The sequence below is a fragment of the Stegodyphus dumicola genome, chromosome 8, assembly GCF_044657685.1.
Source record: "Stegodyphus dumicola isolate Sdum_Otavi_A_Nest chromosome 8, ASM4465768v1".
Lineage (NCBI taxonomy): Eukaryota > Metazoa > Arthropoda > Arachnida > Araneae > Eresidae > Stegodyphus > Stegodyphus dumicola.
In genome coordinates this window covers 2,368,217-2,383,521 of record NC_140775.1, presented here as the reverse complement: position 1 = coordinate 2,383,521, position 15,305 = coordinate 2,368,217, and the positions used below count along the sequence as shown (strand labels likewise).

Below are 15,305 nucleotides of genomic sequence, written 5' to 3'. Positions count from 1 at the left end.
TGGGAACTTTAGATTCTGTAATGTTGTAAGTTGCTAAGGCGCTGACATGTGTTACATCGAGAGACAATTGCAGATAGCCCTCAATAGTATTGTTAAGAAAGTAGAATAGACATTTTGTGTCCATTTCTGTTGTAAAAGGAATCTTCATCCCGATTCAGAGATCTTTCTAGAAGGCTGACCAGTTACAGTAGTGAAAGAAGTAAGACTTTTAGGACTAGTACTTGATAAGAAGGTAATCTTTCTTTGTCTTGTTTCATAACAGAAAAATAAATGCTTCAACGCATTAAATTTTTTGAATGTACCACCAAAATATCTCCTGGAAGCGGATAAAACTTTCATGTTCCGAATTTACAGAGTTCTTGTTCAATCCAAACTCGAGTACTGATCGATGGTGTATGGTTCGGCACGACTAGCACGATTTTTGTTTTGTGAAGATTCGCCCTAATCACTACTAAACTCTGAGGAACATTCCATCTCCTGTGCAGAGTCTATATGAGGGAATACTTCGAGCCACCACTCAGCTAAGGCGCGGTCATTTGTCCTTTAGATGTTATTTCAAAATTCTGTCACATCCTGCTCATCCAGCTATACTTTAGATAACCAGTCTCATCAACTGTTATAACTTGCGCGTCCTTCCTTCAACTCCTGCTTTTGGATTATGCTCCAGGCAGTTAATACAAGAGTATGACTTGGTTAGAGATCAACCAGGAAAGTAATTGGAAATACTCCTTGAAAAGACGCATACATTGACCTTCTAAACATATTTGGCACTTTTGCTGAAGAAACCATCATTGATACCGATATGATGATATCATCATTGATACAGCAGTGATTAATGCTCACACAGATTTTTATGAACATTACATTTAACGACTACGTTGTATTATACGGATTGGTCTAGGTCTCAGGATCACGTTCCCTCGTCTTTCATATGAAAGAATATGTTTGAGGAAAGGAGACATCTTTTCACCTATACGATCTTTACAACGGATATCGTTACCAAATTTTTAACCCTTTCTGTCATAGCTAAACAGCACGGGAAATTTTCGTATTATTTGCATAGACAATTAAGTATGCTAAAAGCACTAGAATTACATTTGGGATAGTGTAAATCTATTAATCGTAGAGCTACTGAAGATCAAAACTGACTTAAAACCAGTGGTCACCGAATCCTTTATTGCTAGAGATTAAGTCACGCTGGATAAGGGAGAACGAACTGGCGGACAATGCTGGCAAAATATGTCCATGAAATTTTATTTTATTTTATTTATTATTATTCCGCCTGTTCACTCCTTAAAGGGCATTATAGGTCAGTCATGTTATTCTGATCGTTGCTACAGCAACCTATTTTGGTTGTTTATCTTTTCAACCTTATTATATATAGATAAACAGATTAAACAATAGTTAGTACTTTTGTTGGGTGCTCCAACTTACAATTTTGTGGGAATGTTAGTATAAAATTAGCAGAAAGGGTTAGTTAACTTAGAGATATTTACATATATACATGAGTAGAGGCTTGTTGCCTTTACATTTCGTCAGGTGCCTAGACCTGATTATCTGCTATGATTACGTTTCTCTTAGAATAAACATACTCTATGATTATTCTGACGTCCCGCTGTCCGTAGTAATCCTGAAGAAGGTCTTTGAGGCTATGTGATCCCTGGAGCTGAGGAAGGAAGGCTCTGATGGGAGAAGTGAGTGGACAGTTGTGGATGTAATGTGAAACGTCTGTTGAAGAAGCTGAAGCACCGCAGGTGCATTTCACGTTTTGATTGCGGAACCTGCTGAGGTACGCGGAAAATCTTCCGTGATTCGTGAAAGCTTTTTGTAGATAGAAATCTGTTTTGAGCTTTTGATGGAAACCACGATGTCTGTGAAATATCTTTTCGACCCGTCCTTTTTACAGGTATCAACCAGATGATCAAAAGAAGAATTCTTATGAAATGGTAGAGGCTGCGAGATACGCAAATGAGCTATAAGTTAACACTAAGCCTAAAGCAGAGTGCTGGGAATGCATCCTAAACCGAAAGGAGAACGTTCTTCTGAAACGGCTAAGAATCGGCCACTCGGCCACTGGAGAATGAGGCATATGTATCTGTTGAGTAGGAAAAGTGAACCGATGAGTGCAAAATACAATGTTGATTTAAACATCAAATATATTTAAATTGATTTTTCACTTTTTAAGTGCTTTCTGATTTCATATTTTTAAATAAAGAGATTTCTGTATTTCATACGAAAATAGAGCATTCTTCTACTAAATACGTAGCCTTTCAGCACTATAGCAACCAGAAAAGAAAATTCGTTTTCTTTGAATAAGTAGCACTTCCCCAGTCCAAAAATAGAAAATTTGTATTCTGTTTAATGTACAACGTTTTCCTACCACCCAAAATTAGAACATGTTTTATTTAGAAGGATTGCACATTTACCTTTTGACATGGGAATAAGAATCAAAGTTGATATGCTTAAAAACTGTAGAAAATTAACGTAAGTATGAAAATCCAAGTATATATAAGTGCGCACTTTTCTTGTTTTGAAGTGACCGCAATTTCGTGACATTTAAGACACATCAAAATCTGCTTTGACATGGAATAAGAAATGACGCATCCCAGACTTCATTGCATGTCAACAATTAATATCTAAATAGATTTTGAAATGATCGCAATTTTATGACGTCTAGGATTCATCGAAATTTGTTTTGACGTTATTAATAAATGACGCGTCTCAGCTTTTTTATTGTATATCACAGAGTTAAGGGTCGGAAGACATTTTTAACACTGTAAAAATGTAATGCTTTTATTTAAAAAAAGCTCCACAGTATGGATTTGAATGTCGTGGCAAAAGAATGTTATTTTTTAAAATGGTACATTTGCAAGATTTTAGGCCTGACTTTTTTCCAATTATTTGCAGCGAACCTTCGATACGATGGCAGGTTACTTTATGACATAAAACGTTAACTTTTGTTAAAATGTCACATGCTTACGAACTGAAATGTAATTAAATTTTTTGCTCTATTTTATAGAAGTGATAGCTGCTGTTACGGATTAAAAAATCCAAAACAAGAACGAATAAAATTGTTTCCGCACAATGCAACTATCTTCAACTAGTTTATTACATAAAGGAAAAATACACTAGTGGGCGATAGCTAAGGACGGACCACAAACGTCTACATAGCGCGTAAAAAAGTGTAGCTGGATGTCAAGGGAAATTAAGTAATGATAGAATGCCAATAATGAAGATAATTAACTGTTCTCTGGAATCTAGAAGACTTTGAAGAGTGTTCAAAAGACAAAATGACTATTTTGTACTGAATACGTAAACGAGAAATAAATGCAGTTACCATCCTGAGGCATTCTGGCGTAAGTTGTCAGTACGGGGTTAAAACATTAAAAAAACTATTGTACCATACAATAACAGAAGAAATTCTACTGTACGACATTTCAGCTTGGTACAAAACCTCAATACACATGCACAAAAGCAATTACTTTCTGTACAAAGACCTTTTTCTCCTGGCAAACATAAAGGCATATTATCCCATTCCTCTGTCAGTGCAGAGATGAGGGTGTCTTTGTATACTGGAGGGCATCGTTGACCAGCGATACTCCTCTACAAAGCACACCAAACATTTTCAATGGGATTCAGATCTAGAGAACGTGCTGGCCATATGAGGTATTGAATATACTTGCTTTCAAAACACTCCCGGATAGGGCTGTTCGATGTCATATTGCGTTGTCATTTATGAAAATAAATTTATCACCGTCAGTACCACAGAACATCATTAATGCATCGTTCGTCAGTCATAGTCCCAGATGGAAGGACAGGGAGCGACGTAAGGCCGCTGATCCTGATCGCAGCCCATACCATGAAATTACAGGTAGGATATCGGTCTCTTTCCTGTATGTTTGCTGGGATATAATGCAGTACCACTCTCACGCCATATCAGTTGTCATCCTCAATGAAAAGAGAGACTGTACCTACTTTCATCTGAGAATAGTACACAAGCCTAGTCTTCAAAGAATAACGGATCAGGATGGCCAGATATCACTCTTATGAACCATCCAATAGCCGAAAAAGTAAATCATTGGACTGTGCTAGAAGACGTGAACATATCTCATCACAAAATTATTTTTTTTAATAATAATTCCTTTCTGTAGGGATATCCAAAAGTTCTATCAGCATGCTACGAGATGTACCTTTTAGGAGGGATTTTTGTTGCGAGCTAGACGATCGTTGATGTTTGTTTAAATAAAAAATTCAGATAAGCAGGAAAAGTTGAAAAATTTATTAGAAAAATAAGCCAAGCCATTAGCACAAACAGCACAATAATGGCTGAAAATAAGTTAAGGAGAACGCGGATGCCAAACATTTCCTCCTTAGCATACGAAATAAATCATAAACTTCCTCAAAAAGCACTTTCACAGTATACTCTAATCGTAGTCCAGCTAATCGCTAAATTTCACAGCTGATCTGCAACTGAACTGCCTAGCTCTACAGCCCGCATTTATATAGTCTGTAGCATGAGCTCTGGAAAATTCTGAAAGAATCGGTATATTCTAGAAGAATCTGTATGCAAATTCTATACAACAAATAAACACTTAAATACACACTGTAAGAAAAGGTAGCTCTTTACAGGCAAAAGTTTTGTAAAGTTACAGAAATTAAAATGTTACATGAGAATTTTCTGTAACGCAAACAGTCTGAAATGAAATAGTGTCGGTGGCAGACGATTTAAGATGGCTGCCTGCGTGTTCGTAATTTTCCTGAGCGGTAAGTAAATCTTTCGTTAGTTACTGTTTGAAATATTGTTATTTGTTTTATAATTTTATGGATTATTCTTATGCACTTTACACTGGTATACATATTAATCAGGAATTTGAACGTTTAGCCCTTCCTACTAGTAAATATCAATGCCCGTAACATGTATTCTATTTAAGATGCTCGTAATATATAGTCTATTCTCTATACTAAACTAAAGAATATGTACTATTCTACATATATTCTTTGGTCTAACGACAGGGTGATTTGTACTAGAACGAGTATCTAGCAAGTATAAGCATTTGTGATTGTGAATCCAATGAATTACGCCTTTAAATTGACCATTTTATTTATAACTAGTATTTTTTTTATATAACCAGCAGTAATTAATTGAAACAGTGATATCGTATTAATTTCGTATGAAAATTTTATAATTCCAAAATGAAGTAATTACATTTGATTAAAAATTTATCGTATGATAATTTTCGTAATGTTTTGTTTTCCTGACTAGGTGCAACTTCGTTATTCCGTATGTTTTATTATATTAATATCAACAGGAAAAAAAAGTGAAAATGACCTAAAATATTTTTCTAGCTATACGTAACCCATTTATGCCTAGCGTTCTATTAATAGAACTGTAGTTGTGAACAAACACAACATATTGCACTTTATTCCGAAAAATATCATTTCATTAATATTTTATAAATTACAAGTTTTATTATTCTCTGTAACTGCCATTGCATATTTATAATGTTTTAAACATAAATAAACATATAATATGATATGTAAATTATAAAATAAATTCTTTTAAGAAAAAAATTGTGACTATGTGGAATTTAAAACTATTCTGTATGTGTATGTCTGTATTAAAAATCAATTAATAATTAATAATAATAATTTTAGAATTAACAATATAAACATACATAAATACAATGTCAATACAAGCCACTTTTCCTTACAAATCCCTCCATAATTACATGCATCCCTTTAGATAAATAGCTTTACATGCTTTGTCATGCTCCACCAAACCAAATGATATAAATATGCAACAAATTGTGCTTTAAGTTAATGCAGGAAATTAAATTCTGTGCATTTGTAAGCTACATATTAGTTCACTTATAGCTTGGCATTTAGTTATCCAATGATTTTCTAGTCAAAACTAATATAGAATGCAAATATCTTTTAAATAAAAGAAAACTAAGAGGGTCTGATTTTTAGACATATACATGAAGATTGATTTTTTTAAATTATTTTAAGTGAGCTAAATTTATTTCACATTTAAGTAAGTATTTGTAACTTTCAATAGCATCTTTGTTAGAAGTCTTAATTTCAATTGTAGAGTTGTTAGACTATTTTGAATCAGGTGACATGAAAAATGAACAATGCCCTCGCCGGGACTTAACCTAGACCTCTCGAATACGCGCCGAGTGTGCTGTCATTCATTACACCACAAAGGCATAATGGAAAGAGGGAGAAAATACCTTATATAGCAACTGAAGGTTATATTTTATTTTAGTTAAAAGAAAAGCAATGCTATGAAAGACATGAAGTGTATTTATAATTTAAGCGAGTTGCAGTTGAAGAATGTCCAGTGTTCCAAGGGACCCTTTTTTAAAATATTTATTTAAAAAAAATATTTAAACATAAAATTTCCAAACTTTGCAGATGTGGAATATTACTCTTAATTTATTAATTAATTTCATAGTATTTTGCATGACACTAGTAATAATTATTAGTTGAATTTTATGTAGTTTCTGATCTGTGTTTTGATTTTAATTATTAATTTTATACATAAATTCAAATGTTTTGTTTGGTAAAGTAGAAATTCTGCAAAATTTCAAAAAGTACAAAAGTGTAGTGTATCTATTAAGACAAGTGAATTTTTTTAAAGCCAAAAACAAATTTCTGTGAAAAATTAAAATTATAATTCTAAATACAAAACAAAGGAATAAATTTGACAATTATCAGATAAACCAAAATATTGGTAATTTTTTCAATTTTGTAGAAGAATTTTAATATTTTTCTGAACGAAATATGTTATTTTTTATTAATATTAATTACTACAACTAAATTATTACAATTTAAATTCATAATTTGGCTTAAAATTTATTTGAGCTTAATTTTCTAATTTAATTTAATTGAGTAGATTTCATATGAGGCCCGGTGGTGCAGTGGCTAGCGCATCGCGCAGCAGCACCACAGGTCACCATTAATACAAGGTCGACTCAGCCTTTCATCCCTTGGGTCGATAAAATGAGTACCAAGTTTACTTGGAGACGAAACACTGGGGGTCCTGCGACAAGCTCACCACTTGTTCAGGGCATATGCTTACGCACCCCGGTCCCCACGGTCAAGAAAGCAGATTTCGGGGCATTGCAGGCCTTGGACCATTAGAGCTGTTTGCGCCACTGAGTTTAGTTTAGTTTGAGTTTATATTTCATATACCATAAGTCTAAAAATAAAGTTAATTCTTATCCTGTTTATTGACATAATTTTTTAAATTTGTTTTCCTTAATGTCATTTGTTTTCCTTAAGATGTTTTTTATGAAGATGCATGTTTATATATATGAGGAGATAGAGGTATTACCATGTTTATACACAGATTTCCCCCTTTTTTATTATAGTACGAAAATCGAGAAGGGAAAATTATTCTATAAATTTAATTTTGAAGGATGTGATTACAGTAAAAATATACCAAATAAAACGTATTCAAGGATAAACTATTGGTAACTATGGTAACTAATTATTTATTTAAAGGAACAATAAGAATTCCTTTTTACAATAAGAATCTACTTTATATTAATAAGAATGCATTGTAATATTAGCATTTCAGTATCTAATAAGATAATTTCGTTCCTGCTTCCCTCTACTTTTAATTTATGCTGCTATTATTGTAAAGTGCTACTACCTACATCTCAAAGTATTTACTGCTTCTAAAATTGCAGTTTGTGTCATCTTCTGAAGCATGCAAGTCATCATCATTCAGTCTAACTAGCCACATGCAATAATTTCCCAAACTTTTAAAATGGATTCGTCCACATAGTGATTGTTTTTGTCATGCTAAAGAAGGCAAACTTTTGCTTACTACCTGCAAAGGCCATGCTGAACCTTTCCTGTCTAAGTGTCGAATTTTATGCCAGCCTAATACAAGAAATGACCCATTAAAGTGAAGCAAACACCAATCGATATTTACTCTGCAATTTTGCCACGTCAGCCAAATCCTCTAATTATTTATATAAGATTTGAGGCCTAAGTAGTAGCAAAGATGACAGCAAGAATGGGAGAAATTCGAGTTATAGAGAAGCAGAAATGAGATGACTTATTAAACGTCGTAATTACGTGGATTCTTATTGAAATGTAGGTTTCCTTTAAAGAAATAAAATTATGATAGTTACTAGTAGTTCATCCATGATTACTTTGCATTTATGTTCTTACTTCTCTGTGTCCTTTAGAAGTTAAAATTTTTGCCTAATTTTTCCCTCTCCATTTCAGACGATAAAATTAGTAAAAAAAAAAAAAAAAAAAAAAAAAAAAAAAAAAAAATAGGGAATACGGCATAAAGAGCATACGGCATAATTAAGAAGAAAACGACTACTACATGAATGAATGTTTTAAAATTTAGGGAAACTCACTGTATAAACGGTTGAAGGAAGGTGAAAATTAGGTAACTAATTAAACAAATTTCAGAACCCTGTGCTAAAAGAAAGGAAGAAATAAGTGAGTAAATACGTTACTTAAGGTTTGAAATTCAATGATTCATTTTGCACAAATTTCTAATATTGTTTTAGAAATTTAAAGGCAATAGATAACTTAATGTTTTTTCAATGCCAGAATTTTTTTTTTCTGAAAATAAGTATACTGTATATTACGTTTACCATCAATAATGGCTTCATTTATGAAAGAATTTACATATTTGCTATTTTTGTAAAGTGAATCTAAGCTACCAGATTCTTGAAGATTTCAATAAAAGTGGGCATGCTAGAATAAATAAAAGTAAATTGAATAAAAGTGGGCAAGTTATGTCTGCTAAGTTATGATGCTTAGTTATTTTAGTGCTTAGTTATTAAATACAGGATAATTTTAAGAAGTGATTGAGGTAGCTAGTCGCCATGAGACAGTTCACTGTAATTCAATTTTTTTAATAATTTAAGCTGTTCTTAATCAGTTAAGAATAGTTATTATAAAGACATGTAATTAAAAGTATTATATTGAAATGTTTAAAAAATCTATTAAAATAATTTTTATACACCTTTTTAAGAGCATGATTTAATTTTTTTTTTCAGGAGATATGCTTTATATGTGCAAAGAGAGAAGAACCATTCTTTCATTTTTCGATCTGAGAAAAGATTATTTTTAAATTAATTGTTTTTCTTTTTCAGATTTTATGTAAAGTTTATGAATTAAATTATATATTATTTTGAAATAAATAATAAGTTCATTACCAATTTAATAAATTAATTAATATTAAATTAATTTATTACTTTTATAAAAATAATAAATTAATTTTATTTCTGTATCTTTATTATTAGCCTATTATTTGTTTCACAATATTACTAGTAAAATACTTTCCCAATAAAATTATAAACTGAATAAATTTCTCAATTAACATGCTGTACCAAATAAATATGGCATAAAGTTAGTTTTCTGTTGTCACATGTATATTTCACAATTTTTCATGCAAATCTCAAAATTTGTAATAATTGGGGATACTTTTTTAATAACACTTTCTAAATGATATTGTTTTTGGATTAAAATGAATCTGACATAGTTACTTCCTGAAATAACGTAAGCAAATAACCTGTAATGGTTACATATATATTTGTTGAGATTTTACATGAGAAAAACATGTTCTTTTTACATAATTACTTGCTGACAGCTTGGCTAGAGGTGGTGTTAGCGAGACCACAACGTCTGCCGCTCCTCTTACTTATATGGAACTATTTTCTAAATGTAAGGCAAAGAATAAGGCCGTTAGGATGGACTAACCAGTGGGGTCTGGGGCTTACCAGACAGGATCTTGTTCAAGACTCCTTTTCTATACTCGACTCTTTCAGGGTGAATGGGCTCATGGACCTGATCTAGCTCTACTGGTCACGGGAATGGGAAACAACAACAAACATTTGCTGTAATATGACAAGGAAAATATCTGTAACCATTACAGGCATAATCCTTGTAAAGTTACAAAGAATGCATCTGTTACTGTTGCTCAAATAACCCATGGCATCCCAGCTTCCATGAGTTTTTTTAGTAACGTTACAGAATTTCTTTTACAGTGCAAGACATCTAACCACAAATTAGATTAAACAAAATAAACCATAAAATTACCAGTCTAAAAACAATAAATAAACAATACAAAAGACCATAACAATACAGGGAAAAAAAGTACAATCAGAAAGGTTTCAGGTATTTAAAATATTTACAACATTACGTAAAATGCTAAATAGTGATAAAGTTGATTTTTTCATAGTATCTCGCTTTCTTTTACGAACTTCGTTTTTATATTTTTTGGCATACGGCGCGTTTAAACATATTTACAGATATTTAACTTTAGTATTAATTTTATTAACACGTTCTCCGTTTCAGTAATTAAATCTGATGCAAAGTTTTATAGATACTGGAAAGAAACGTTGTTTCAAAAGACGGGATTGACGGTGACATTTTTTTTCCCAGCGGCCGACATTATCTCATCCATGGATGAAACTAAGAAACCATGTGAAGACTTCTACAAATATGTTTGCGGTAACTGGATCAAGACATCTCCCATGGTGGGATCCATGACTTCACAGTTTACCAAACTCAACCGTCTTACAACTATGAGATTGAAAGGTATGACTGCGTAAATTTGTTATTTACTTTGTAATATCTACTTGTTAAGTTTTTGATGTGACAGCTGAAGTACGTGCAGGAACCAGACAGAAGAAGAGTAAAAAAAGAATCCTTCATTAAACCTCTTTAAAATTCACAATGCGTCGACTTGACGCTAACAAACTACGCCTCGCTCTGGGGGTAACTCAACTGAAAAGAACTAAATTACGAAATTTAAAGATATTAACAACAGTAGGATTATTCTCCAGGGCTCAGATACTCGTGTTACCTAAAACAGCGTCGAAGTCTCGTGGCAGCGAAGTAATAGCTATTCCGCCATTAACCAGCAATAAATGCAGAACCAGAAACTCACGCTACAAAGGTACTGTGTTTACCCCGCGCTCTCTAACTTTTCCTTCTAGAACTCAGTATTTAAAACTTTCCTCTTCGAGGTAGAATTTGCATTCCTTCACGCGCGCTATCAAATTTTAATATTCTGGCATTTCTGGCATTGACAATTAGGAGAATGAAAGCTTATAGGAAAGCGTAAACTTAACTTGTTAGTAAAAATAAATATAAACCCCTACAACTTATCTACTTTTTGTATATAAAACACTGAGCTAAATTTAGCCACGGTAGGCTTTCTCATTATGAAAAAAAGAAATCAAAGAGGATACTTTTATCATATCGGCGGCTTAAATGATAAACTATCAACGTCGGTTTTGACGACATGTGACCAATCATGTACGTAGTAACCTTGTGGGAATAGTAAAAAGTATTTAAATAAATTCAACATCCAGTAAATGGTAAAAAAATTAATTCAAAACTTTGTTAATTTAAGTTACATTTGAAACACACTTTCTTTTGTAGAAACAGGAAACTTCTGCAAAAGGACAGTCCCAAATGTCTAAATTAACGAGAAAAGAGAAACCTGCTGTTAATTCTGATTTGCAAATTTGTTATAAATATTATTATTATGACCTAACTTTATATTACTTTCATTTGGCAAACTGTTTTCATGTTAATATTAAGATATTGAGATGAATTAACTTTAAGGCATGAGCTGCCAAATTCAGTTACTGTTTACTTTAGTTATTATTTACAGCGTTAGTAGTGACATCAGCATCTTGGTTAATATGATTCAGAAGGGAAAAAAAGAAACCAAAGGCGAGAATAAATGTGTGTGGCGTGGATGCACTCAGTTGATCAATGTTTACGTTTGCAAGTGATGTTTTCAAAAGTGAGATTGCTCAAAAACAGTCTGAGAGATAGCATTGAGTAGTTCAATTTTGTCTCTCTCCGCGTACTCAATGACTGAGTTAGCATCAATATTAGCACAACAAAAATTGTTCAGAACGGATCACTGGAGTTTAAAAACAGGGGTTGAAGTTTGGACAGGGCACAAGTACATTAGTTGGTCATTTCAGTTTAAAGCATTTCTCGATTCGTTAGAGATACGGAGCTTACTAGCTTATTATAAGCTTCCATTTATTTCACTTTTGATGTTATTTTCGTCAAATACCTGTACTTCAGTTTTAAATATATCTTCGAATATCTTCAGTTTGGAGAGTATGATGTTATTACGTCATTTCCTGATAAGCTACAAGTTTAAATTTTGTATGCATACTCATTGTGAAAAATAATACTATGCGATGCAGCCAGTTCTTTAAAATTTTATTTAGGAGTTTTAAAATTTATTATTGAAACGATTTTTCACACATACATTTGTGTAATGAACAAACTAAAACCCTCAGAATTCTACCGTTTGCCCCATCGGATAGAGAGGAAAAAAATCTTTGAAATTAATATGAGATTTTTAACGTAATTTCGGATTTTGTGGCGAAATCACTGGATTCTTTTGATTGTTTGAAATAACGAAGGGAATAGGTACAAGTGAAAAGGTGATTATTCACGGTTGAAAAATGAATTTTCAGTCGAATAATTTGATTGAAAAAGTACTATTGAGACTAAAAAAATGAAAATAAAAAACACAAAGTTCTTATAAAATAAACTTTTATTAAAACTTATCAAATCACTAGCGAATTGAAACAGAAAAATAAATTATCTTATAGTTTAAATGGGACAAGAGATTAAATAATTCACTTTACAAAATTCATCTAAAATTTTATATCACGAACAATAAAAGCGGTTCCCCCTAAAGAATAAATACGAATAATCGAATTGCATTTTCGAAAGCCGTTATCTTTATAAGTTTATGAAGACTGTTCGCTCGCTTTTATTATTTGCGACGTGAAATTGGAAATGAATTTTGGAAGGATAATTATTTTCCCTTTTTTCCCATTAAGCTAAATTATTTTTTTCTTTTCAGATCATTAATGGTTTTATGGATTTTAAATAAAAACTTATTTTATAAAATTTTATTTTTGTATGTATATTTTTCTTAGCATCACAACGAATATTATTTTAAACACTAAACAATAAATCGCGCATTATGCTTCTGAAAAGAATGTGTTTCTAGTATATCAATGCATTCTCACACAAGAAATGTTTAGCCTTTTAATATCCCAAACAGCAATGGTTCAGACTTATGATCTTAAAATTCAATTTATAATGAGATTACAGTAAAGTTATGCGACAAATCTTGTTTATAGTATGTACGTTATATATAACTAATAAGTCAGTTGTGATTGAACATTAACTAAATATCTACTTTTTTCTCAGAAATTCTCGAGGAGCTCCAGAAAACTTCCGAGTTAGAAGACCACCAGAGCAAAGGCAAAAATTTTTATTCTGCTTGCATGGAAATAGGTTCGATATGAATTTTTAATCTTATAAACTGACTTACTTTATTCCTTTATTTTGTTTCATATATCAAGTAAATAATTTTAAAGATTTATGAAATTTTATTGGTGAAAATAGGGCACAGCGTACGATGTTATTCTGAGTAAAAAGTTTTTAACGTTGAGATTTTAGCAGAAAAGTTCAATAAGTCTGCAGAGATCCATATTTGTAACCTAAAGGAAATCATTTTTAACCTTCACAGCTGTTTGTTTGCCTGTATTTCACAAATCTGGTAAACTTTACCTACCTCTTCGTCACATCCGGATGTCTCAGAGAAATTGGGATAACTTAAATAATCTATTCAAGATATTATATCATTGAGTGGACATGACTGTCTGGGTGCACATTTGTTTCGTTTTAATATGACTTCCTCACCTTTATGTGCTCTGTGTGATTCTGGACAAGTCATGGACGATGCTCATCTGGACGTGTGCTCTGCACTTAAGAGTTTGGACTGTATTGTGAAGAAGTATTGGAAAGCTCGTTGCCTAATGACCTGATGGTCAATGACCAGGCATTTGATAAATAAAATAAGGTATTAGAAGGATAAAAATGCCTTAGACTTGGAAATGGTTATACTTGAAACCCCATTTCATCTCAGGCGATTTCATACCAGGACATACAGCCAGGCTTCTTCGAATGCATCATAATCAAAAGATGAGACTTTTTAAATCTGTTAAAGCAGAGATGCAAAATTTTCAAGAAAAGATTGATGCAGATCAAGAGAAAATGAAAGGAGAAATTACCTGCGCGACAGGAAACAAATACGAGGCTGCGGAAGGCAGAATAGACACAGTCAAAAATAGGGTTGAAGAAACTGAAGAAAAATTCTTTCGTCAAGGAACAGACCGAAGAGAGAGTTTTTGACGTTTCCAAAAGAAGTGCATAGTGACAGCAGGAAGCAAGTCTGAGGATTTAAACTTTTACCCATGCCTTCTCGTCCCTTTCTAAAGCTATCCCCATATGAAGGTAAGACTTCATGGCAAGAGTATAAGACACAATTTCCTTTAGCGGCGAACTTGAATGGATGGGATTCGCAAACTAAAGCCTGTCATCTCGCCGCTTTTCTGAGAACAGAAACAGCGGATTAAATTCAAACTCTTTTCGGAAGACAGAGTCTAGACTTCAAAGCTATAACTGATGCGCTGGACCTGCGCTTTGGGAAGAAGTGTTTAAAACATAATAGCAGGTTTCAAATAAAATACCATCAACGGAACCCCACGGAGACACTCCGGGAATTTCCTACGGATGTTAAAAGGCTGTCTCATCTCGCATTTTCCGAATGCCCGAGAAAAACAAGGGAAATCCTGTTCACTGCAGTACTTAATCGGCGGCATCCAAGATCCTGAAATACAGAATGCTTTTAGGAACGGCGGGTGTTAAAGATTTAAAAAGCGCTCTAGCGTAAGCCATGAAAATTCGAGGCAGCTCAGCAAGCAACTCGTAGAGACCTTCACCCAATCTGAGCTATTCAAGTTAAGCAGTTAGTAAATGAAATGGCTGCTCGTCTAGACGATTTAACCAAACAAGTCAATGCCAGGGCACAGAAAATAAGACCGCTACCCAGCAAGGACGCAAATAAAAAGTTAGTGGCCATCTCTCAGTGCGGACTTTGAAAGATAATGTGAAGCAACATTTTAAAGCGCTTCAGATTTCGGTAGTGAGAGGCGACAGTAATGGACTTTTAATCATGAGATACATCAACGGAGTTCCTTGCAATGTGACTATCGATTTACGGGAGCCAATGTTACCATCACCGAAAAGATTGGGTTTAACAACTAGAAGATAAACTCATCTGAACGCCGGCTTGCGTTACCCTTCAGATTGTGCCCGAGGATAAAATCGACATCGATGGAAATATAAACATTAACATCACATTTGGAAGTACCGCCTACCATCACATACGGCATATGTAGCAAATATTGCAGATACTTGGATTAGGCTTT

General features: G+C 33.0%; 1 protein-coding gene across 1 annotated transcript in view; it reads left to right on the top strand.

The window, feature by feature from the left end:
- LOC118203870 (endothelin-converting enzyme homolog) overlaps positions 1-15,305 on the top strand; it is a 131,075-nt gene that overhangs the window by 17,080 nt on the left and 98,690 nt on the right. The window contains exons 4-5 of the mRNA XM_085821504.1: positions 10,423-10,578; positions 13,240-13,326. Of these exons, the coding sequence (XP_085677630.1) occupies positions 10,423-10,578; positions 13,240-13,326 (243 nt within the window). The remainder of the gene's footprint in view (positions 1-10,422; positions 10,579-13,239; positions 13,327-15,305) is intronic.